A 23,926-nucleotide genomic window follows, 5' to 3' on the forward strand; every position below is an offset into this window, starting at 1 on the left:
ACGATGAGCTTTAGGTGGCATGCCAGGCCAAAAGTTGGAAAGATCGGTTGTTGTTGTAATGAAACCACACACTGATGTGCGCAGAGAACAATAAGCTATAAACATTAACATTGGCGAGCACACGGACAGTCTAGTGGGCAGACGATGAAGTTGGATTGCTATTCCGGGTGACTCAACTATAAGTCCACCTTTACACGTACCTGCGTTTTTACAAAAGCGGCTATTTCCCTCTCTATGGTTACAACAAAACCTTCATTGACACGGACCTGCATGCACACCTGGTTCAGAGCGACGATGAGCCGTCAAACCTGTAGGTGGCAGTGTAACGAGAAGCAGGAAGCCGTGACAGCCAATCAGAATCCTTGATAAAAAACACCACGTCACTGATTATGAAGCAAATCTCCGCCTACAACTCTCTAGATCCACATGGAGACACGGTTTTTCCAAATCTCCAATGTTGCCGGAGTTTTCAGAAATCATCGTTTGTTGAGACTCGGACTTGCGTTTATTAGTAAATGCAGAGCCCAAACGCAGAGGAACTATTTACTATGGTCGTGGTGCTCATGCACAGTAGCAGTGTTACAGAAAAGTCGTGTTTTCCTCCATGTACACGGTTTTTGAAAAGCTACGACATCCATTTTTCCCCCAAATCCTCTCCAGCTGAACTGAGGTGACCCCGACTGGCTGAAAGCAGAATATTCACTTCTGGTGCCTCGTCTCAGTTGTCTTTGCTCAGTTGCTCCAACAAGAGACAATCAGAGGGCATCGAAAACCGCCTCAACTGGATCCACTCATTGTTGGAAGATAGCAGCTCTACTGACTTAAGTCTGTCTCAAGAGTGTGTCCACGCAAAGACAAAATCACCCAAGTTAATGGACACATAGTAGGCGGGGTGTGAATACAGGATAGCGCGAATGTCGAGACTAACAGCTCAGAAACTAGTCCTATTATGGTGGCAGTAGGGTCATAGCCCAATGAAGAAAAAACTGTAAGTCTGAAAACTTCTATCTTTGACCCCTAAAGAAATGCCTCAGGAAAGGAAAAAAAAAAAAAAAATAGTCTTGGAAGAGAACCGAGCTCAGCTTTCTAATTCATACCTGCTTTTGTCTTTCCACTATTAAGAAAAACAGTCTGATCCATAGAATTCCGCTTCTAAAAACGTCCCGCCTCCACCCGTCTCTGTGCGCAACCCTAATAACATGCATTCCTTCCGCTTGATTGTCAGCATAAACTGCACCTTCCCGTCATGTGAGTGGCGATTGTGGGAGTCAAAAGGCTAGAAATTAAAGCCCTGCCTCACACACACACACACACACACACACAAACACACACACACACACACACACACACAGGCATGCATGCACGTCCCCCGTCTTCCGCCGGCGCGGCCAAAAGAAGGAACAGTTTGATTAAATAATAGATGTGTGTTAAGGAGGGCCGGTCATGCAGCCTGCCAGTCACGGGGATAAGTAGATGTCCTTGCAGGCCATAATGATGATAATTAGACCCGTAACTGGTTGTGTCGAATATGATGAGGAGGCGAGCTGTTATTAACCTTTCTGGTTGGTGTATCTGCTTTTCTTTTCCATCTCTTCGACTTGTCTTGTCGCTTGTCCTCTGAAGGACGGAGTGGGGGGGGGGGGGGGGGGGGGGGGGGGGGGGGGGGGGGGGACGAATGGAGCTGAGTTTAACGGATCATGTCTAAATAAATCCTTTGTTATCCAAACTATTAGGAACAGGATTGCTCTTAAGGTAAATATTTCACATTTCAGCTCTCACTTCCTTTTACTTTGCGTGCTTTAGCTGTTTTTCTTCATTTTCTTTAACGCCACTATGTCATGTGTGAAAGCATACTGAGTTTTGGGTGGTTTCGCACCCCCCCCCCCCCCCCCAAACTTCTCACTCCAACCCTCCCGCGGTTTACGTTTGACAGGTTTCAACCATGCTTGACTCTCACACACTCTCAACCACGCAGTCGCCTCTTTAATTGTCTGCTATTATCCCTCGCGCATATCCATTCGGGACGCTCCTCCCTCCCTCTCGCCCCGCCAGAGGAGCTTCCTTTGGATGCGGCGGTTGCCTCTGTGTGCGCGTCGCGACTCGGCGAGGAGACGGGGTGGGCCCTCTCAAGTGTGTTTGTTGTCACCAGCAGTGCAAATTAACTCAGAAGAAGATGCTCTCCGGGTCTGTCAGTCGCCTTTTCTCTTTTTCTTTTTTTTTTTTTTCCTGGCTTCCTTTCCGCCCCCTGTGCTCCCTCTCTCTTCACAGCAGTGACCAGAGGAGTTTAACAAGGGTGGCGAGGCGAGGGGCCAACCCGAGGAGTGGGTGGCGCGTTCCTCTTCAAGCTGTTGGGCAACATGGGCCCCTCGTGCCCCAGACACCCCCACAGCTTTACGCACCAGCTAATCAACCTCCAATGCTAATGCGGCTCTGGAGAGTGAAAACAGAAGTTCTGCGCGTTTAACATGAGAGGAAACATTTTGAAGAGGAACGATAATCCCTGCATAATAATAATAACAATAATGACAATTAAAAACTTCTTAGCCTTTCCACACTCACTTGCGCACCGAGAGCGGCGTGCGAGGGGAAGCAAATGATTCGCTGCCGAGGTTAAGTAAGCTATTTGAACCCACTTACACGGATGCAGTTTAAAAGAATAAAAAATAAAAAAGTGCAATCATCATAATTGCTTATTTCAAATTGTGAAACATGAGAGGTGAATGGAATCAATACGATCTTATGGGTCCTGTTTTTCACAGCCGGTGCTGAAGGTCCTGCAGGCCCTTGATTTGAGTGGGAACGTTTTGGGGAACGAGGGGATGCAGGTCATCAGGGAGCCTCTGATGGTGAACGGCACAGTGCTGCAGCTTGGCTTGGCCCAAACTAACATCACATGTGAAGGTACTATAATGTTGGTTTTTTTGGAGTTTTCTTTTTTATCCGAAGACTCCCAAAGAATCATAGAAACACAACATTATTGTAAAAATAAAAATTTTGTCACATGTGGGAATCTTCTGTTACATCAAAATATTGATTGAGTTTCTTAAGTTTTTGGTTTTTTTTTTACATTTAAACATTATACAGATTATTTAATTCAGGAAATAATTGCCCACTCTTGTTAAATAATTTCAACCTTTTTTTTTTATGGATCACTTGAAATTGAGCGTTGAGAAGTTTTTGGCATGTTTTAGATCAAACACACCCATCAGCCATTACATTATGACCAGTGACGGCTGCAGTGAATGGCTCTGATTGATTATTTATTATGGGACCTGCTAGTAGGAGGGATTTATATGTTAAAAACAGGAGAAAAAAAAAATAGAAAAGCATAAGGATTTTGAACGTTTTGTAGTGACGGTGAGATGACTGGGTCGGACCATCTCGTAGTCGGTATCAAAAGCGATCCAAAGTCATTAAAGTTTTCCTGCAGTTATATGAATACATGTGGGGAACCAAGCGTGATTCGACCAATGAGCTACTGTTTCTCTGATGCGTAGGGAGCTCACATGATATTTAACGTAATGTTACGGCCTATCAATTCACTTACAAAACAAAAGTGACCGTGTATGAATGATAATTATAGTTGCTGGCTCAGTTTCAGAATCTGTTTTAAACCGTTTTCAATTCAGTGTTTTTTCATTGAACAGAGTGAAACAGTGATTTTCAAAATGTGGTTGGGTCTCAAATTTTCTACCATTTTCAAGAAATTATGCTAAACATAAATAAATGGAAGATCAAACTATTATTTGATTATAGCATATGTTTCGAACATAATTTATTATGCGCGATGAACACAAATCAGAATTCAGGAATCTATTTTGTGTAAAACCATAAGTATGAAAATGACAACAATTGCAAAGAATGGGTAGAACATTACAATATTTTTCACATTTTAGGAATGTAAATAGCACAAGAAGAGTTTTGTTGACTAAAGATCCCAACAACCGTTAAGAGAAAAATTTTAAAGTACTTTGAACTGCAGGATCTCCCAATCATCCTCTGATTACAAACTTCTGTGGTGTGACAAATTCAAAACACAAATTACTTAATAGTTTTACACAAATTTCAAGTACACCGAGTCCAAAGTGTATTATTTTTGGTGCTCTTTCTGGCCTTGATGCAACACCACTGAAATATAATTTATCTTCGTTGGTATTCAGCCCCTGACGTTTTTGTTTATTCAAGAAAATCTATTTATTTCCCCTCTTTCTTTTTGTCAGTTATCTTGTATAAATACATGATTGCCATGCATCCCTTCACTAAGACAAATTCTTTGTATATGAAAACCTGCTTAGCGATAAATTTGATCCTGATCCTAATCTGAGGCAGCAGTCTTCTTTGTGTGCAACGGTAACCCAACGAAAATTCACATCATGAAAATGAGGTACTGTGTGATGTACTGGGGGCCCATCCAGTACCTGCATCCTGCCTCCAGCTTCAGTACGCATTTCTCAGATACCGAGCTTACATGTTAGAATAGATTGTCTCCTAAACAAAAAAAACCTAAAACTCAAAAGCAGTTCAATTTTCTGAACGTGTGACACAATTAAAAAGACCAAATTAATTACATAACGGGCATTGCTTTTAAATACTGCAACGTTTACCATAGTCTTAATTTTTTCACTCATTGCAAATTAATTATTTTATAAATAATGTTCCTTTTTAATTTGTTCCCCTGTGAAAAAGTGATAATAACAATCTCCTGTAGAGTTACAGAACGAGTCGTAGTCAGAAGCGCACTGCGCAAGTAAACATATTTGTTGTGCCGCATTACTCTGAAGTCGATATTTTTACTTCCTAACTACTTTAATATGCAATCATTGTTCAATTTTCATACTCAGCATTTCTATCCTGACAACTTTGATTGCTGTTTAGAAAATAATTCCTAAAGAAAGGCTGTTATGGATGCAAATTACATTGATGTTTGAGGGAATCCTGTACTAAAGATGCGGCTTGTAGTTTTGAAATATCTGCAGATTTTGTGCTTGGACTTAGACTTTTCTTTATTTTATTAATCCCTTGGGATGACTCCTTTGATAAAATCTCCACAGGCCTGAAAGTTAAATGTGCCGTATCAATTTAAACTTTATCAAATGGTGGCAGGTTGGAGTAAATGTACTCATGTAGTTAATACAAATATTCAAAGATGAGGCCACAAGATGAGTACCTATTACCTGTCATCCAGACCAGTTATTACATGAGTTGTTTTAAAAGTGAAATTATTGTTGCCTGTTTTCACAAAACTGCCCAACAAGGATGTGGGGATTACTAATAAAACTGTTATCAAGGCAAATCTATGTAATAAGCCTAATACCCAAATAAAAATACAATCTGGACAAAGGAAAACATCTAAAGTTCCTTGTTAGGGTGCGTCCTTCAAATGAAAATTTATTCATTCAGTCATGCGACTTTCTGATCGACCTGCTTCCTCTGATTAAGGTGCTGTGGCATTGGCGGAGTTCCTGGCAGAGAGTCGTCACATTCAGAGGTTGGACCTCCGTCAGAACGAGGTGAAGGCTGGAGGCCTCATGGCTCTGAGTCTGGCGATGAGAATCAACCGGTCTCTTGTTGGTCTGGATTTGGACCAAATACCCGCACATGAACAGGTGGGTGCAGGTTGTGACGATCATACGCTCAAACGTTACATCGGGAAAGTTGGTATTCGGCAGTAATGTTGCATAATCATAGATATAAGAAGGCTAAACTGAAACTGGTTGATTGGCGGGTTGGTTGGTTGGTTGGCGGGTTGGTTGATTGGTTGGTTGGTTGGTTGGTTGGTTGGTTGGTTGGTTGGTTGGTTGGTTGATTGGCGGGTTGGTTGGTTGGTTGGTTGGCGGGTTGATTGGTTGGTTGGTTGGTTGGTTGGTTGGTTGGTTAATTGGCGGGTTGGTTGGTTGGTTGGTTGGTTGGTTGGTTGGTTGGTTGGTTGGTTGGTTGGTTGGCAGCAGCAGTTACCATTTACTCTATATCTAATACTTTGTTGACCAATTCTCAAATAAAAGAAACAAATTTTTCCATCAAATTTTAATCCTTTCCAAAACTGTCCCTTCTCACGTCTTCAAACGCATAGATTTTATATTTTATGCTGGAGGTTCTATATTTGGAGCAGTGGTTGACACTCTCGTCTCATAGCAAGAAGGTCACGGGTTCGAGCGCTGGCCGGGCCTTTCTGTGGGTTTCCTCCGGGTTCTGGATGAAGAGTTCATGTTTGGGCCAGCCATGTTTTGATATGACAGTTGAGCGTCTCTCTTGGCTTGGATATCAAATCATCTGTATTTATAAAGCAGTTCACTGACCTCAGTCGTTGCCTCTGCTGCCATCACAGTGAAATGGACGAATGTTTTTCATTCCAAAAAGCATCAAATGACCACTGCTTTTGTACCGATTTCCATAACTTAAAATAATGATTTTTTTTTTTTAATACCGATACTGACTTTTTGTGACATATTCAAACTGTGGTCAAAGATTTGTCACTTGAAGACAATCTCTCTCTCTCTCTCTCTCTCTCTCTCTCTCTCTCTCGCTCTCTCTCTCGCTCTCTCTCTCTCGCCATCTCTCTCTTCTCTACCTTGCGTGGCTGCAGAGGCCCGAGGAAAACGATGCCATAACTTTAATACATGCCCCTGCTGGATTCACAAAATAATTACCCACACTTGCCATCTGTTTGTCATGATTTTATCTCTGCTAACTTATTTGCATATTAAAGCATTAATTAAAATCTCTAAGGAAGGGAATGCTTACTTTAAAATTAACTCTGAAGGCAATCCGTGCACAGCTTCCAAAGTTGTTTTATTTTTGTTTGCACTGTTTGTTTTTTTCTCCCCCCCCCCCCCACACACCCTTTTTTTTTTTTTGTCTGCATGTTGTTTACACGATTAAGACTGATTTTTATGAAATGTCTCCTCTGGCTAAAGTCAAGCAGCAAGATGTGCCAGATTTTGAAGAAGCAGCTTTGAAGAGCCATGACGCTTCTGTGAATGTGTGTCATTAAAGCTGGGATTTCTTCATCTTCTTCATCTTCCTCACCGCCCCCCAACCCCCACCCCCCGTACAGATACCCCCCCCAAAATCCTCCATATTGGGGTCTCTGTTTCCATGCTCCTCTAAGCTGCTGAAAGATATGATTAGCATTTCCACCATTGTTGGGAGTTAGTGTGGCTGGGCATTTTAAGGGAATTGTAATAAGGGAATTTTTAAGCTCTGTCAGGTTTTAGAGTCACACAGCTGGGATTTGTCTTGGCGTGGCATATCCAGGTGGGAGGAGTGACGATTGTATTAAAAAGCAAATCTTTCCATCAGAAAGCAGCGGGTGGCCAGATCAAGTGTTCTCGCTCAGTCACATTCCCCGGGTCGCCGAGGAATACGCGAGAATTTCATTCGTCTATAGGAAAATAAGTGTGTGTGTATGAATGCGAGCGAGAGACAGAGGGGGTTATGGCGGCACTTTGCGTGTCTGTGCCTCCATATATGTGCCTTTTGTATGTGTGTGTGTGTGTGTGTGTGTGTGTGTGTGTGTGGTTTTGCCCAGATGTAGGGGGCGATTGAAGATGCGCATATTTAAAAGGCGAGAAAAAGAAGGTGGAAGAAGGAGAGTAAATCTGGGTCCTCTCGTCTTTGTTTACAAGAATCAGATTTTTCATGTCTGTTGCCACATTGCTCCATTTGATCAGTGGCCTGTTTGCTGTTAATTATTAATTATTTACCCGTTTAAAATATTCATGCACCCTGGCCCGAGTGGAAATCCGCCTTTTTCCGAGGGGCAAGTTCTCTCTGTAGCCACTGCAAGGTGGAGCTGTTTATACATCCTTATCAGGGGACTCTGTTAACCCAGCTAATTAAGTAAATTTCCTCTGCTCCGTGCTCTCATAATCGCGGGTTGGACGAGGCAGCCCTGCGTTCCTGTTTACCTGTTTGATGCTTCAATATTTGGCTTCGGATTTGGTCATCGCGCGCGTCCTCGCTGTTCTCCGACAGCGGTGATAACGCTGCGTGTCCTCAATGTCATCTTAGCAAGGTGTAACTGTTGGAAAGTTGCGTGCACTGTGTTTGTGTGTCAACAGGAAGGAACTTCAGAGGCCTGTTGTGGCGTCTTTAGAAAAGTAATAGCTTCCTAATTCTTGGGCCATATTCATATTGGCAAATATCATTATTGGAGAGTTGTAATTCAGATTACTACAGCTTTCAGAAGAAAACCAGGAAACCAGAGAGCCCGTACATCCAGAGGAAAATATCTTGATCCAATCCCTATTGGTCCACCCTGGACCGGTTCACAGTGCAACACAAGGCAAAGATATTCAAGAGTCACACTTACAATTTTGTGTCACCAATTAACCTCAAATGTGGACCAATTATTATTCTGTAAAGTCCAAAAATATCAGCTTAATGGATTCATGAGTTAAATGGATTTGTTCTAATTGTAGACCAACATTGACTTTAAAACATAGCTCAGTTTTTTTGTTTTTGGGGGTTTTTGTTGCTCATAAGAACTATCTAAAAACTGGCCTCTGATTGATATTTGTTCAATTACATCAACCTGGAAGGTTTCACAAATAAATTGTGAACCTTTGAGTATTTACTAGTCCAAAGCTCCACAAAATGTCCAGAATTAAAAACCATTTAATACTGTGCCCATACTTTTCATAGAAGTGGGTACCTGGGCAAATGATTCGAAAGACATAATGCTTAATAAAAAAAGCTGAGAGTAACAGCTAAAAGTCTTGAGGAATCAGAAATAATAATAATAATTTTTTTAAAAAAGGCTAAAAGGCTTTCTTTTACATTCAAGTAAACGAAAGAGCACGGTGACCAAAACATATCTTGGGAAAAACAAAACTACCCAGCATTCATTTTTATGAGTGGCATGCATTGGGCATAACATCTCAACATGAGAGCATCATTCCCACAGTGGAGTGCGGTGAAGAGAGCGTCACGGTTTGTTTTATTGCTTCAAGGCTGTTAATGAATCCAGAGTTCACTTCCTTTTTTCCAGCAGGACTGTAAATGTTTAATGGTCGTGTTCAATAAAGACATGAAATATTAGAATTGCTTGTGTTGCATTAGGTTAAGCACATTGTGATCATCCATACTTGCAACTTAATTAAAGATCATATCACATTTTATGACCAAAGACAAACTATGAGCCTCTATTGAGCCTCTATATACCAATCATGTGCAGCACAAGTCAGGAACATCCAGTCCCAATGCTCCCCTAAAAATACTGTACAGGCATTTCTTACTTATAGACTGGACTATTGCGTGTCTTTATTATCTGGGGGTTCCAAAAATTAGGGGATTCAAAATGCTGCAGTGAGAGTACTGAAGGGCAGGAGAGGTCATATTTCACCCACACAAGCTTCTTTTATTGGTTCCTTGCCAAGTTGAAAACTTACCTGCTCACAGACAAAGCAATTAATGAACACACTTTAGCATAGCCTGCAGACCTCATCGTAACATATCATCCCGACAGAACTGTTTGCTCGTGCTTATGTCAGGTGCCTCGTGTATATTTTAAAATCAGACGCCATCTCTGTGTTTCAGATTTGGTTTAAAACTTTACTTTTTTATTAAAGTTGATAGTTAAAGGGGTCATATTATCCAGCTTTTTAACACTTTCATGTAGGTCTTGTTGGTTCTTTGAGGTTGTTCTTCTATTTTTTGATTCCTGACTGCTGCCACTGATTAATAGAAAGAGGAAAGCATCATGAGTTTTAGTGGACATAAATGTCAGGTCCTTCTTGTCCTTGTCTCATATCTGGCAACCGGTCCAGTATCTGGGCTTGAGCCTCCTTCCACCTCACTTTCAAATGGTCTCATCCGAGCCCCTAGATGCATCAGTCCCAACTTTCACGTTGCGCTGTCCTGGAATACCAACATTATGCCATCCCCATCCAGACACCCCCTTCTCTGTCCCGAGTAGTTTGTCCAGCCAACTCAGAGTCGTTTCATGTCTCACTGATTCATGGTTGACTTGTAAATTACTTTCAGTTGAATAGATAAAACCACCCCCTGACAAGATAGCTACACATTGTATTGTTTTAAGTCTATGTGTAAAGATAAACATATTCAGAAACTAAATATACAGAGTCACATAAACAAATATATTTGGAGATGATTGAGAAACAAACTTAAAACTGCCTTAACTCTGAGTACAATCACATTTACTGCTCATAAACAACAACGAAATGTTAAATTGGCTTCGTCTTTTTCCTGTTTTTAATTCACTGGCTGACTTTTGATCACGTTGCTGGGAATGAGAGAGGTATGGAGGTGACATCTGAGACCAAATGCATGTGCTCGTGTGGGTCTATAGAGAGATTGCCGTGAGAGATGTACTGCACTGAGGGTTCCATTTGAGCATGGAGTCTTATTTTAGGAAAAGCATGAGACAAAGAGGTCTCTGGGTATGTTTATGGGCACCCTTCCTGTCACGGTCAGTCCCAGTAGGGTGGCTAGGTGACAGGACGGCCTGACCATGCATGTAGTCGGCACTCAGGTTTCGGCTCGCATCATGATGACACCACCGCTCGGGGGAATAGAGTACGTAAGGCAGACAACAGCAACCAGGCGAAACAAACCTCCCAGCAACGCCTCAGAGGGCAGCAGAAAAGGGCTCAGAGTTGCTGGAGGGACCCGGGTTCACACGGTTGCCAAGATCAGTCAGCCACCTACTGGTACCACGCTGCACATTGCAGCACTCACAGCTTGAAGAAACGATTGGCGTTAACCCAAGTGAATGACCAGAGAATATCTCATATTGAACCCCCCCATCAAAAAAAAAGTAAATTTTACTCTTTCACAGTAACATGGCACGAATAGCCTAAACAAATCAGAGAAGGTGGTATCAATGCTGAAAGGTACATTCAGGTTTTAAGCCATCTGTCCCCGTCCAGATGACAAAGTTTTTCAGTACACAGCTTTCACCAACAGAAAACATTTGGCTCATGAAATGAAAAATCGATCTATTTAACAAGATAGTTGAGCAGCGAGAGTCCTGCACCAGACATTAATAGGAAAACATTAATCTCCCAAAACATCCGCAACAGGTTCTCTCACTTTCTGGTTCTTATTGTTCCAATATGAAGGGGAGACATTAGATTCCACTGAACATGACCCGGTCCAACCTTTGAGATAAACTTGGCTATAGTTGAATTCAAAATTAATTCAGATTTCTAAACATGGATTGAGCGAGGCATGAATATCTGAATTTGACATGCGTGTGAAGACAATGTCAGCAGATTATTTGAGTCCTAGAAGTTCTGAAATGGGTCAACCAGGGATAAAAATGTATTTCTGTAGGGTGTGTCGAACCTTGAGATATTGTTCCCTCACCTGCTCCATGACTGAGATAGGTAGACCACTACCACACGTGTTTTTTAAAACAAATATGGACCAAACCTGGTTAAAGTGAACACTCTGTTATCTAATAATACAGATGTGAAGATTCTGGCTATTTGAAAACTAAATTAATGTGCCAGAAAATGTGAACAGGTCCCTGCTATCTACTGCTATGCACTAAGGATGTACAAATCCTGTACCTGACATAGTTTGAGAATACCTAACAAAGTAGTAACCGCAATCCTTTCCTTGGGCATTGCACTGCTTTTGTTGGGTTCTTCCCATGATGCACCGTCCAGTCATCAGTTTTTAAATGATTTGTGTTTATTTTTTCAAGCACTGAGTTTGAGAGGCTGTAATGCACTTGTCACAAGTTGGCCTTTCGTCAGACTTGCCAACATTTTGCCAATTTTTACCCAGTTGTAGCACAGCGGATTGAAAAACTCACTCTTCTCTTGTTACCCTAATCAACGTTGCGCGTGGAACTGTGCCACTGTGGCCACGTGATCATCGGTAATCTGTTCACCTGTATGAGGTCTGAATGTTTTGGCTGACCTCCTGATATCTCCAAAAGGGACGAAACCGAATGAGTTTCTCTGACAGATGAAGGAGGGGGTCTGGAGTTGCTGAGGGGTAGTGTGGGTGGGGCTGTGTGGGTGTGTGGGTGTGGGGGGGCAATCCCCTGTCTCTCTGCAAACACAAAAACAACTGCAGCAACACACTCCTCGCTGCACTCCTGATGTATTTTCAGGCAAAAACAGGCATATTTGCCAGCTGTGTAATTTACTGCGGCTCTCATTTGCATATTAAAGCCTTAATTAGCCCCTCTGAGCGTGTGTGTGTACGTGTATGTGCGCTTGTCTGTTTGTGTGTGTGAGTTTGGGGTTGGGGGTTGGGGGTGTCGTGTAATCACTTCGATGTGCAGTTGGGGAAAGGGGGCGGTCGGGGGTGTGATGGGGTGAGGAGTGTCACCATTTTGAATTGATCTGAACAGGGGCCCAGTGGGGAACGGCGTCACAACAGGCTCCTGGTTCCCGTAAAGTGGCTGGTTCTGATACAGAGCGAGGTGCGGCTCCTCCATGAATACTATTTGACACGACTCACAGTCATTTGCTTCATCACACCCTTTTACTTTCCTTACTGTATTTTTCTTACCTCCTTCGAGTGTGGAGATGATAGAAAGCTGTCAAGAAGGGAGGGTGGAATGAGAAAAACACATTCTCTTGGTCATGTAAAAGTGATAATTGTTACACTCGCACTGCTTTTGCAAATTTCACGTTATCGCAGAGTGTTCATTTAAATCGTCCAGAAACACCACTGAAGTAACTTTCATGGTGTTTTATGCTTATTTAAAAAAAAGAAAGAAAAGAAACATCAATGTTTTCAAAATGAAGAAACTTTTCAACCCCTAAAAGAAGCTTAAGGGAAGAATTATTCTTCAGTTCTAAGAACCTTCAGGAACGGCCAAGAGATGGAGTCACATCTGACGGCAGGACAGATCATCACAAAGTGTTTGGGTCATCATATCATCCACATTTTAAAAAAATAAGGATTTTTTAAATCTTTTAAAATAAATTTTTTAGCATTTGTGTCTCATTACAAGACAGAAAGCTTGAAAATACTGGTGAAATATAGCTTAAATTAAGTTTTTCCTGCTAATTTTAACATCTCAATATTCTAAATATCATGTCTTATTTGAAGAAATCTTACCAAGACAATTTTTACTTGTTCTACGATTTTTTACCTTGAGTTTTGTTTTGTTTTTTCTTATTTTGAGAGGGGCATTTTTTTCAGTGAATGGTATAGTTTCACATTTATGCGATCATTCATCTCTCTATCTTCTATACTGCCTGATTCAGTTCAACGTCCAATCAGATTGGACATTGGCTAAAAAGTCGGCACTACCGGGCGAATGCCAGCCGAGAGACTTCACACAGTTGGTCAATCGGAATGATAAGAGCCTTTTAGATGAAGCGAGCGCTGCAAGAAGTCCAGTTGCTTTTATGGTTTTCTAGATCTGACAATACATTACTGTTTTGATCAAATCTGAAAATTGTTTCCAAGTTCATGCATGGTTTGTTTCTTGTACACTGTTAAAAATGTGTTTTTCAGCATAGAGAATACAGTTTTTTTCGTGATGGAGTGGTGCCTGTCCCGAGGCCTTTTGACTGAAAATTCTACCCTTTGATAAATCATTTTTCAGCTTTGTCTCTTGAGTAGACAAAATTCTCTCCACGTCTTTTTGAATATAACTCACTTTATTCTGACAATCATCATTCTGGTTATGTTGCTTCATTGACCAGCAGACATGATAACCACCCATAATCCACCAAACTGTTATGTAAGACAGAAACCATATTTTAGAGTCAGTGCAAACTCGCTCTTTAAAGAAAAAAAAATCATCGTATGTTATGAAGTTTGTCTTGAAGTCAAAACAGTCCAGGTATAACTATCAAAACTTTTTCTTCTTTGGCAGTTTTGCTAAGACACCAGTCTTTTCAATTCAACATTTCTGAAGATTCCACAAGGTCATTTTATGCAAAGACAGCTTTTTTTTCGTACAGTGGTCATAGCCCAGTAAATCCACATTCCCTATTCAGACATACAAGATGCTCATTCAAACAACTTGGCATAATGACCAAAACATTGGAAGTTCTGCAATTGATATGGACCTTTTCTGCATAAGAGGGGGCATATGTATATAAGCCTCGCATAAGTGGGGGTATCGGATCGCATCGTCTTTCAACGGGCATGTCCTGAAGCGCCACGCTCAAACAGTCACCCATCAGCAGCTGGCAGCCTCTCATCTGACTACCATGAAGCCCCATGCGTGTCTATCTCTCGCGCTCCCTTCATCCACAAGCCACATCCCTTTCACTTTTGAATGGCGGGCTGACTGCAGAAATTGCCCCTGTCCACCATGCGCGCTGAATATTTAACTATGAATATGAAATATCTTGGCAAGACTTCAACCACCTTCAAAAGCGAGAGCCGCTCCAACTCCCAGCATACACTCACCCTCCAAAGTATCCCCTCCTTTTTTTTTTCCCCTTTTCTTTGCCCTCATGAATCGATCATTCCATCCCTGTATGGAGGGATGTCAGGAGGAGAAGTGGCGAACGAGCTTCTCCGGTTGGGCACCAGAGTCGGCAGCTGAAGGCGAAACCCCAAAATCTGAGGCTCGGTGGGTGATAAGGTGAGACTCCTTCAACACGGCGCGGGTTTTTGGTGGAAAGAGGAGACTGACGGAGTGAGGGGGAAAAACACAACGGCTGAAGAGTTCTGCTTTGGCTGTTTGCCTCCTTCAAAGAGCGAAAATCCTCCATCCTGACTGCCAGACAAAGTTTCACCTCTCCTTCACCTTAATCCTTGCACTGAGGACAGCAGTGCTGATGGCGGATCAATACCGGCCTGCAGCTGCAGCGGCACTTAACATCTCCTCTCCCGGTTGACCAGTGGGGAAGCAATTTGTTTATGGAGATTTAATTGAGTTAATGTTTAAAAGCGGGGCACTCACTGGATTTGAAAACTTCTCCTTATTAGCTCATTGGTTTTGTGTTTTGACCAACCACCCAGCCCGTCCCTCAGCTTCTTATGGAAATAAAAGGATATAACCGAGTTTAAAGAAGTTTAAGCACGTTCAGGGCCACGGTCAACCGCGCTACGTGTGGCCTGGGTCAGCAATCCTCACTTAGTGGATCTGTAGGAAGAGCAATGCTGTTATTGACAGCACCTCAGCTGTGACTTTCAGAAGTCTCAAACCAGTCATGAATTTTTCATTCAATCAAGTCGCTGCACCTCCGTCAGTTTCCACATAATTATTTTGACCAAAAGACTTTTGTTTATGCCCACCGCTTGCAGGAAGTCGTATAGGCCTAAAATTACATACATTTTTGGTATTCAATAGCTGTGGGACTCAAGAAATGTATGAAATCTAACAGGGAGTTAAAATACAGTTGCTGAAAATGGAATCAAATGATTGATAAAGATGCAAAAACGAAGTCATGTGCTTCACACGGTTTTGCTGGAATGGTCCAGAAATGTAGGAAACATTCATTTCTATGTGTCCTTTTATTAAAGGAGTCAAAAGCATTTTTTTGAATAAAGATATCACCCAAATCTTTTGTTTGCACAAGATGAATCTCATCGATTCAGAAGGTTTTGTGACGTTACAGAAGATCCCAATCATCTGCTGCAGTTTCAACTTTTAGGAAAATTCGTCCTGCAATCGTTGGTTGTTGTAAGCCGTGAGTTGCCGACATATTCAAGTCACCTTTCAAGTTTATGTCGAAGCCAAAGTGTGGTCAGTAAATCTAATGAATCAAAAATAAATTTCCGTTTGTTGTCGGTAAATCACCTTCTGTTCAACATCTCGATGTTTCCTGCTCTCCGTTAACAGTATCATGCTCCACTGCCCCATTGTCACTGCTCTCCATCCGCCTCAACCCCGACCACCAGAGTCTGGTGTGGGCGCCATGGTGGGGAGGTAATTGGATTTGTTGTCACCTCCACTGGCTGGCAGGTCTGGCCTGTCTCCTCAGCTTAGTGATGAAGACATCACGGTGACAGGGACCCAGGGAGAGGATCAGCTGGCGTCCTGGACGCCACTAATAAAGCCGTGGTCATGCCATGGCCATGGTGCCACGGCTGCAACCAGCTGTTACCTCTGCCACCTCTCCTCCGGTGCCAATTCCCATTCCACAGCTTGGGGAGTTAAGGGGGAGGGGGAAGGGGGGGGGGGGGGGGGGGTTAACATGGCGAATGAAGAGTGGGCAGCTTTATTAAAACAGATGCCAGCCCCCCTTTGTTTCCGTCGGAGAGGTCAGAGAAACCGTCCCCAAGCACTCCTCTGTGGTTGTGGGCAATGCTGGCACAAGACACCAGAGTCATGGCATTCTGGATGATGCGCTAGGTTGCTGGGCGTCTTATTAAAAAAAAAAATCAAACAGAAGGCCCGTCAAAGTTTGTACTTTAGGCTTGATTGCAGTTGCCCCCTGGTTCACCTCATCAAGGGTCAGTGAGTCATGTGTTCAGCATTACGGAAATAGTAGTTAACTAATTAATGCGAGTAATTCTGAGGTCTTTATATAAAATGGAGGAGGAAAATGTAGATTTTTTTCAAGGGGGGGGGGGGGGGGGGGGGGGGCTTCATGGTTTATTTTGTCCTAAAGTCTAATCTGCCCAGAGTCTATGTAACACAATGTGCCGAAGCAAAATATCACACATATTTTGAGCATTTCATGTTGTTGAACACAACCATTAAACATTTTTATAGTTGCTTGTAAATCCAAGTAAATTCTTGGATTTGATGATGAACATTAATGAATATCCTTTGGCAGGAATAACATGAACCGAGCTGCTGACAAGACCTTCATAACAGACCTTGAGACTTTAGTCTTTCAAGATATTCCCTCTGGGAATAATAACGTATTTCTGTTCGATTCCATTCTTTGGATGTGAGCAGCAATGAATATAGGACAGCAGAGCCCCATGTCATGATGCTCCCTCCACCGTGGCGGTGGATGCTCTCGTGATGGCGACTGTTGGCCTGTAGAAGATATCCAGTCTTCACTGCAGCTCTGTATCAAGCCGCCTTCTGTTATTTCCCTTTTCTTTAATGGTGCTTTGCATATGGTTGACTTTTTAACCAAGGTGCCCATGATCCGGCGAGTCCTTCGAGCCTTAAAGTTGTTTCTCCGGGCTTCTCCCCCCCCCCCCGAGCATTCAGTGTGGTTCCGTTGGCTGGGTGCGCACTTCTTGGACGAGTAGCCACCGCATCAAACGGTCCCCGTCTGTGCGCAGATTGTCTAATTACGGACTGGCGAATATCTAAGGTCTCTAAGATTACTTTCTCGCTCCTTTCAGCCTTATATTAATTCCTAATTGAAAGTGTTCAGAGGTCTCCATTATGCTCATTAGCAGGCGCTTCCCGTCAACAGAAAGTTGACTTCACGAGTCAAAGTAGCTCTATGTCTGGCAGACAACTGAAGTATAAGTACAGGTTGAAGGCTGATATGATGATACGCGAGTGACGCTGGAAGCTCAGTCATCGTTCCACCGTGTACAGGGATTCTAATACCAGAATGTGCCTGATATTTCTGAAATGCCATGTTCAGTACTCACAGTACAGTCCAACACAAACATTGGACATCTCATGCAGTGGCAGGCGGCTCCGGTTTAGGCATATTGGCACCTTCAAAGAAGGAAAACCGAGAAACTGTCAACACCAACATCATCCAATTAAGAAAGTCTAATCACTCGCAGCCAAAACAACCACTTTCCACCTGTGTCGATATCCTCTTTCTTTGTAGAGGTTGGAGGGAACTTGTAAAAGCATGAAGATCAATTAAACGGAGCTGGCATGGGAAAGCATGGCCGGGGGTCTCTGCGGTGGTCTCTTCAGATAATCAGCAGCCCAGGGGCGCTCCATAATCTCATGGAGGAGTGTTAGCTTTCACACACCACCGCTAAAGAGAGGGATTAGAAGTCACACCGCCCGATAAATACAGGGCGGGGTGGAGGGGAGCAGGGGGGGGGAGTGAGCTGCAGGTAGATGGGTGTTCTGGTAGGTGGAGCAGGGCGCAGATAGGTGATGGCCTTTTAACAAAGTGAAGCACTACTTTCACTCCATGTGTCCCTACGCCCCCGCTCCTCTCACGTCCTGTTGTACACTTCTTTTAGTGGTGCTGACCCCCTCGGTGTTTCCCCATGTCAGCGTTTAACCTCCACACTTCTCTCGTCGTCTTTTCAGCCGTTATGTGTTTCAGTAGAAACATTACTGAAGCTCACAGGCCACTGTGCCCTCCTCACTGCTCATTTGTAGACGGAGAAAAATTAAATGACTAAAACTGTTTTATTAATTCTTTTGTCATCAGTTAAAAAGGTATTTTCGGTTAATTCCGGTCTAGTCTTGGATCATCAGTCCATCTGAAAGTAGAAGAAGCTGTTTGGGTGAAAATTGAATTCTTAGGCCAAGAAACCAAACGACTCAATTACAAACTTTACCAGCAGATCATTAAGATTCTAACATGTTTCAGCCAATCGAAGCCGCAAGCACATCTTCCTATCGGGCCCCGCCGTCGCTTGACGTTCAGAATCTTATTTAATAAAGTCTGTAAACCTGGACGTGACTTTGGACATCAGATTTGTTTTCAGGTGAAGCTCATCTTGTTTCTTTCTTTTCTTTTTTTACATTTTTCTTCAGACGTCAGTGTGTTTTGTTTTGTTCTCCATCTCCTCGACCTGCGCGGGTGTCGGACTATTGATCGATCAGACGTTGCTTTTCAGTCGTCGTCGTCGCCGCAGGACAGTCCTCCTCTCTCCCTCACAAACAAACTCAATTCAATTCTGCGTCGCTCAAACAACTGTGAACAATACTTTATGCTCTTAGAATTAGACCCTAATATGGTCCAATACAGCGACAGTTCAACTCAGTTTATAGTTTCATAAACTGAATTATTTCAGGGCTTTTTTTATGTTATATTCTGTTTAATATTTGCTTTTAATATTTCAAATGTTCATATATTTTCCCTTTTTGTTCTACTGGGGGCCATAATTATCCCAATCTTCAACTTTTAAAACGTATGTTGTGAGTTTATTGACTAAAGAATGAACTTTTCAATTATAAAATGTGTCTTTCCTAACTGCAGACGTGTGTGTTGCTCCATGCCACTGTAAAATCCAGCTCACTTTTTCTCTTGCATTGGTTAATAATGTGAATGGGAATAAAATAGATTCCTTTGTAAGGAGGGCAGCGGAATAGCAGAGGGTTTTCAAACTCCGCCATTAAAATAGAATAAAAACTGGGGGGAAAAAACACGTGAGAACATGTATTGTAAAATGTGTGTGTGTTTGAATTAAATGAACTGCTTTTTAACTTCCAGGTGATTTGATAAGAAATCAAAGTGACAAACTGAATCAAGTGAGACGATTCAATCAGTTTCCCCCCTTTTTTTTTTTTTTTTGGTTTTTTAGGTCATTAAAATCACTCTTCCACAATATTTATCTGGATGTTAAACTGTTAACAAGCACAAGGGTTATTTTGTTTGCACTTAGATAGCATTTTTTTGTTGTTGTTGTTGTTGAAATCTGGCATTAATTTATCACTTCCTCCAAACTCTGCCAGGAAAATATTACGTCAGCCGCAGGTGTCTCTTTTAAAACCTCCAAACTTCCTCCAGTGTTTCCCCAACTTCCACAGTGTTTCCATACGTAGACTTGCTATTTTCAGCGTGTTCGTGCATCCCCAGTCATGTAAAAAAAAAAAAAAAAAAGAAAAAAAAGAGAGAGAGAGAGAGGTTGATGGTGTGAAGCTTACACACTGAACCGGAGCTGTCTCCGCCTGAGCTCCGCAGCGTCAGGGGGAGGGAGCTGCAGTTATAGTTGTGAAGCTTCACAGCACAAACAGAGGATTTATATCAGCACTGATCAATGTAATTTTCACTTGTCATAAGACATAAAGGAGTCGACTGTATCGCCGAATCGCACAGACGAAAAGCTGGGACACTCGCAGCCGGGTGATCAAGGTTTTAATTCGGCGACGATTTGAAGCTTTAAAACGGTGCAACGCACGAGTGAGCGAAGTGACAAGTGAAAGAGTGACACAGGGAGTTTTATAGGAATCGAGGAGTCGACGCTGAAATAAGTGTGTAAACTTAAATATAGCATTTTCTCTCATCCACACGGTGTCGGAGAATTCTTCCACCTTCAGTTCAGACGCCAGTGGAGGTTGTTTTTCAAACACCTCTTTCCCATTAAAAAAAAAAAATCAGTGCAATTATCAAATCGCAATAATCATCTTCATAATTATCTCCAAAATAAATGGCAGAAACCATCCCAGCGTGCGTCATGAAAAGCTGCGGCGAAGCTGGACCACAATGCAAGCGCGTGTTAAAACTGCGCCGATTTGTTTATAATTGTTTTAATCAGTTAGGTATTTTTCTGTTTCTTTGCCGTGACACAGTGGCTGTGTATTATTAAAGTTTCGGGCCAAAGTGATCCTCAAAAACGAGAGAATATTCAGAAAATATTCATATAATGAAAGTCAAACTTAGAATAGAAATCTGACATGCAATCTAAATGTTTTGCATTCATGTCTTTTTCCTTTTTAGAAAATCACCCAGCCGGGTCAAACTGCATTTATATTTTCCTTCTTCATTCTCTTTTTTTTTGTGTGTGCGTGTGCGCGTGCGTGTGTGCGTGCATGTGTGTGTGTGTGTGTGTGTGTGTGTGTGTGTGTGTGTGTGTGTGTGTGTGTGTGTGTGTGTGTGTGTGTGTGTGTCATTGTCAAAACTTCACAGTCGAACCTCTTAAATACAACAACATAGCTTTGTTTCTCACTGAGGAACATGAAAACATATTCTCGCATCTCTATCTCTCTCTCACACACACACACAGACACACACACACACACACACACACACACACACACACACACACACACACACAGATTTGCAGCTATTCGATATACAACAGTGACATCTTCAGGCGGAGCGGTGGGATCCCGCAGACAGAGCAGGAGACAGACGAGGGGGAGAGAGGGGAACAATGGAAAAGCGTCTTAAAGCGTCTGTCTGTGTGCAATTACTGCCATTTATAGGAGGAGAGGAAAAAAGGCGCCTGTGAATTATCCTCAAAGAGCATTCATTAACATTTACTCCACCTTTGTTCCTTTTATTCCACCGAAATACCAGAGATGTACAGTGAGAGCAGTTTCCTGACGTAGGAGAACAGCTGACTGACTTAAAGCTGGGACGTGGGTGGGTTTGTTTTTGGGTTTTTTCAGGTGGGGGTCCATGACAAAGCTAAAAATGTCCGGGTCTCCTTTTGTAGGCAAGATGATCCGATTGAAGTTGTTTTTGAAGCGAGCATCAGGGTTGTGTCCATGTTGGTTTGGAGTAATATACTTAGTTATGAAGTTATCTTTCACGGTGTTCACATTGGCCTTTATCTATAAGTGAAGCTTTAGTGTGTGTGTGTGTGTGTGTGTGTGTGTGTGTGTGTGTGTGTGTGTGTGTGTGTGTGTGTGTGTGTGTGTGTGTGTGTGTGTGTGTGTGTGTGTGTGTGTTCAGGTTGAAGAGTCAAATCTATTTGTGTGTCTTTTGTAACAGGTTAAATATCTCTAAATGTCAATTTTAAGACAATTCCTTCTTTATTTGTGTTTTTTTTTTTCCTTTAAAGTTTTCATTCATTGTTTAATCTATTTTAGTCAGAACTTTTATCCGCAAGGCGACAGTTACATACTATTAACTCGTAAAGTAGTCTATATTGAAGGACTCCTAATCATTTGTTGTGCAAATGTGTGTTATATACGAGTGTCAACTTAAAAACAAAAAAACATGCACACACAAACAAAGGCACCAAAAGTGACTAAATGTACGGTTTCCTCATCAAAAAGAAAAAAAAAAAAAAAGTCAAAGCATCAGAGCTGCAGCTCAGATCTGCCTCCTTGTGTCTGTTATATGTTTGTACCATGTCTGGTTTAATACACTTCATTAGAAACTACTTTACCTGGAGTTAAGTGCACACGCACTTTAATTTACAAATTATTTAAACTCTAAACCTGCCGTATAAACATATAGAAGATCCAGAAAGGGGAAATATTACAATGCCTGCACCATGCAAGGATTAAACAGTTGCTTCCTCTGTCACGTTTAAAGAATTAAAGAAATGATTCTGCATGACACTTCTCAGAGTAACACAAGTAATATTCCATGTCTTTTGCTCAGCATCTATGACCTTCAGGTAACTTGATCTAAATATGTTAGAGAAGTAAAGCGCATCGAGTGAAAGCGCCAGTATGTCTGTTTTTATTAATACACAGAAATGTCCATTTCCAATTGAATTTATTACACGACCATCTTATTATGGTGTTTAATTGTAACTGAATTATTATCATTTCTTGTCTTTGAAAGTAAAAGTTATAGGGAGGCTCTTTTTTAAAAGCTTATTTAAACATTTTTCTCACTGTATTTCTGAATGACATTCATTAATTATTACTGAAGAATTAAGTTTAAAATATAATAAAATAAATGTTATTTTGACCTTCTACCCTCTTTTTACGATGACACACGTTTCTCCCGATAACTAAAAAAAAAAAAAACTGCCTTGCAAAAGTTTTTTTTTTTCATCTCGACTACCTTTGTATCTAATGTGCAAAAACAGTGCAGTTATCTGCAAAAATATTAATAATCATCATAATATCTTAGTTTTAAACTCAGACGAGGGTCAAATTTTTGGGAAACGGTAAGACGTGTGTGTGTGTGTGTGTGTGTATGTGTGTGTGTACACGTTGCAGAGAAACGCTGAGCTCGGGAGGAAATTCTTAACTTAACACACACACACACACACACACACAAATTTAAAGCAGTGGTGTTGTTGATCATCCTCAACAATATGACTTTAAAAAGAAAATAATAAATAATAAAAAAAAAAAGACAATACGCCACTCGCATAATACTTGAAACTGGCATGTGAGATGTCATTTACATATATTAGCATATAAAGTAATTGGCACAGATGCCAAGGAAGCAGCCGCAAACAGATTAATTGTCATCGAGCAGTCGTGGTGACATAGTTAAAAATGAGCTCCTTTTAAGGCACCAATTATCAGAGAATTTCCAAAGTAACCTTTTTTCATAAGCGATCCCCCCCCCACTACACACACACACACACACACACACACACACACACTACACGCCCCCCCTGGATGCAAACACAGTTCCTCACACACACACACACACACACCAAAGGACAGACGCATATTATGCATAGTATCAGCATCCTAAATGTATAAATATTGTAAATAGCTGTCTGTCGTCTTTCAAGTTGCGCCTTTGAAATGAGCCCGCGCCGCATCCCGTTTGCGAAAAAACGAGCACACGTGTCCTTTTGTTTGGCTCCCAGACGAGAACAAACGACGAGGTTCTCTCTCTCACGCGCGCGCTCGCTCGCTCATCGCGACGGAGAATCCGTAATGAATTTTCACAGATCGAAATAAGAATGTCTCTGCTGGGGCCTCCATATGCTCTTCCTCCGCTTCCGTTTTCACGTCTTTAATGCTCCGACTGAAGACGTGGCACAGGTACTGTTGTGCTCTGGCGCCACAGATTTTGGTGTGGAGCCTACTGAAACACACCTCTGTGACCTTATTGACCCCCCTGTTACTTTCTCTCTCTCTCTGTCTGTGTTTACGGTGCGTTTCCCTCTCAGTCCAACACACTGAATCCCCCCACCCCCACCCACCCCCCCACCCCTTCCTCCCTGCTAATAATAACCCGCTCAGTGCCTCCATTTGTGAGGTTGTCTCCCTAAATGCGGCGCTAACAAATGAGCGTGTTTAAGCCCCCACCTGCACCTCGGAGAGCTTTAAACGCTTGTTCCCAGCAGCCACCGTGCAGCCATCTTAACGAATGTTGAAATGGCAGAGAGAGAGAGAGAGAGAGAGAGAGAGAGAGAGAGAGAGAGAGAGAGAGAGAGAGAGAGAGAGAGAGGGATGGAAGAACAGAGGTATCAAAAAAAAAAAAGAAAGAAAGGCCTGATGCACATTTCTGTGTGGATTTGCTCCATCACTGGTTTTTACAATCCGGTCTTA

General features: G+C 42.2%; 1 protein-coding gene across 1 annotated transcript in view; it reads left to right on the plus strand.

The window, feature by feature from the left end:
- The window catches only part of LOC308119674 (protein phosphatase 1 regulatory subunit 37), a gene marked incomplete at both ends in the record, with an annotated part of 60,918 nt that overhangs the window by 28,018 nt on the left and 8,974 nt on the right, over positions 1-23,926 (plus strand). The window contains 2 exons of the mRNA XM_080479823.1: positions 2,760-2,901; positions 5,440-5,606. Coding sequence (XP_080335949.1) covers positions 2,760-2,901; positions 5,440-5,606 — 309 coding nt within the window. The remainder of the gene's footprint in view (positions 1-2,759; positions 2,902-5,439; positions 5,607-23,926) is intronic.

The sequence above is a fragment of the Lipophrys pholis genome (genome assembly GCF_963383615.2).
Source record: "Lipophrys pholis genome assembly, chromosome: 14".
In the NCBI taxonomy this organism is placed as follows: Eukaryota; Metazoa; Chordata; class Actinopteri; order Blenniiformes; family Blenniidae; genus Lipophrys; species Lipophrys pholis.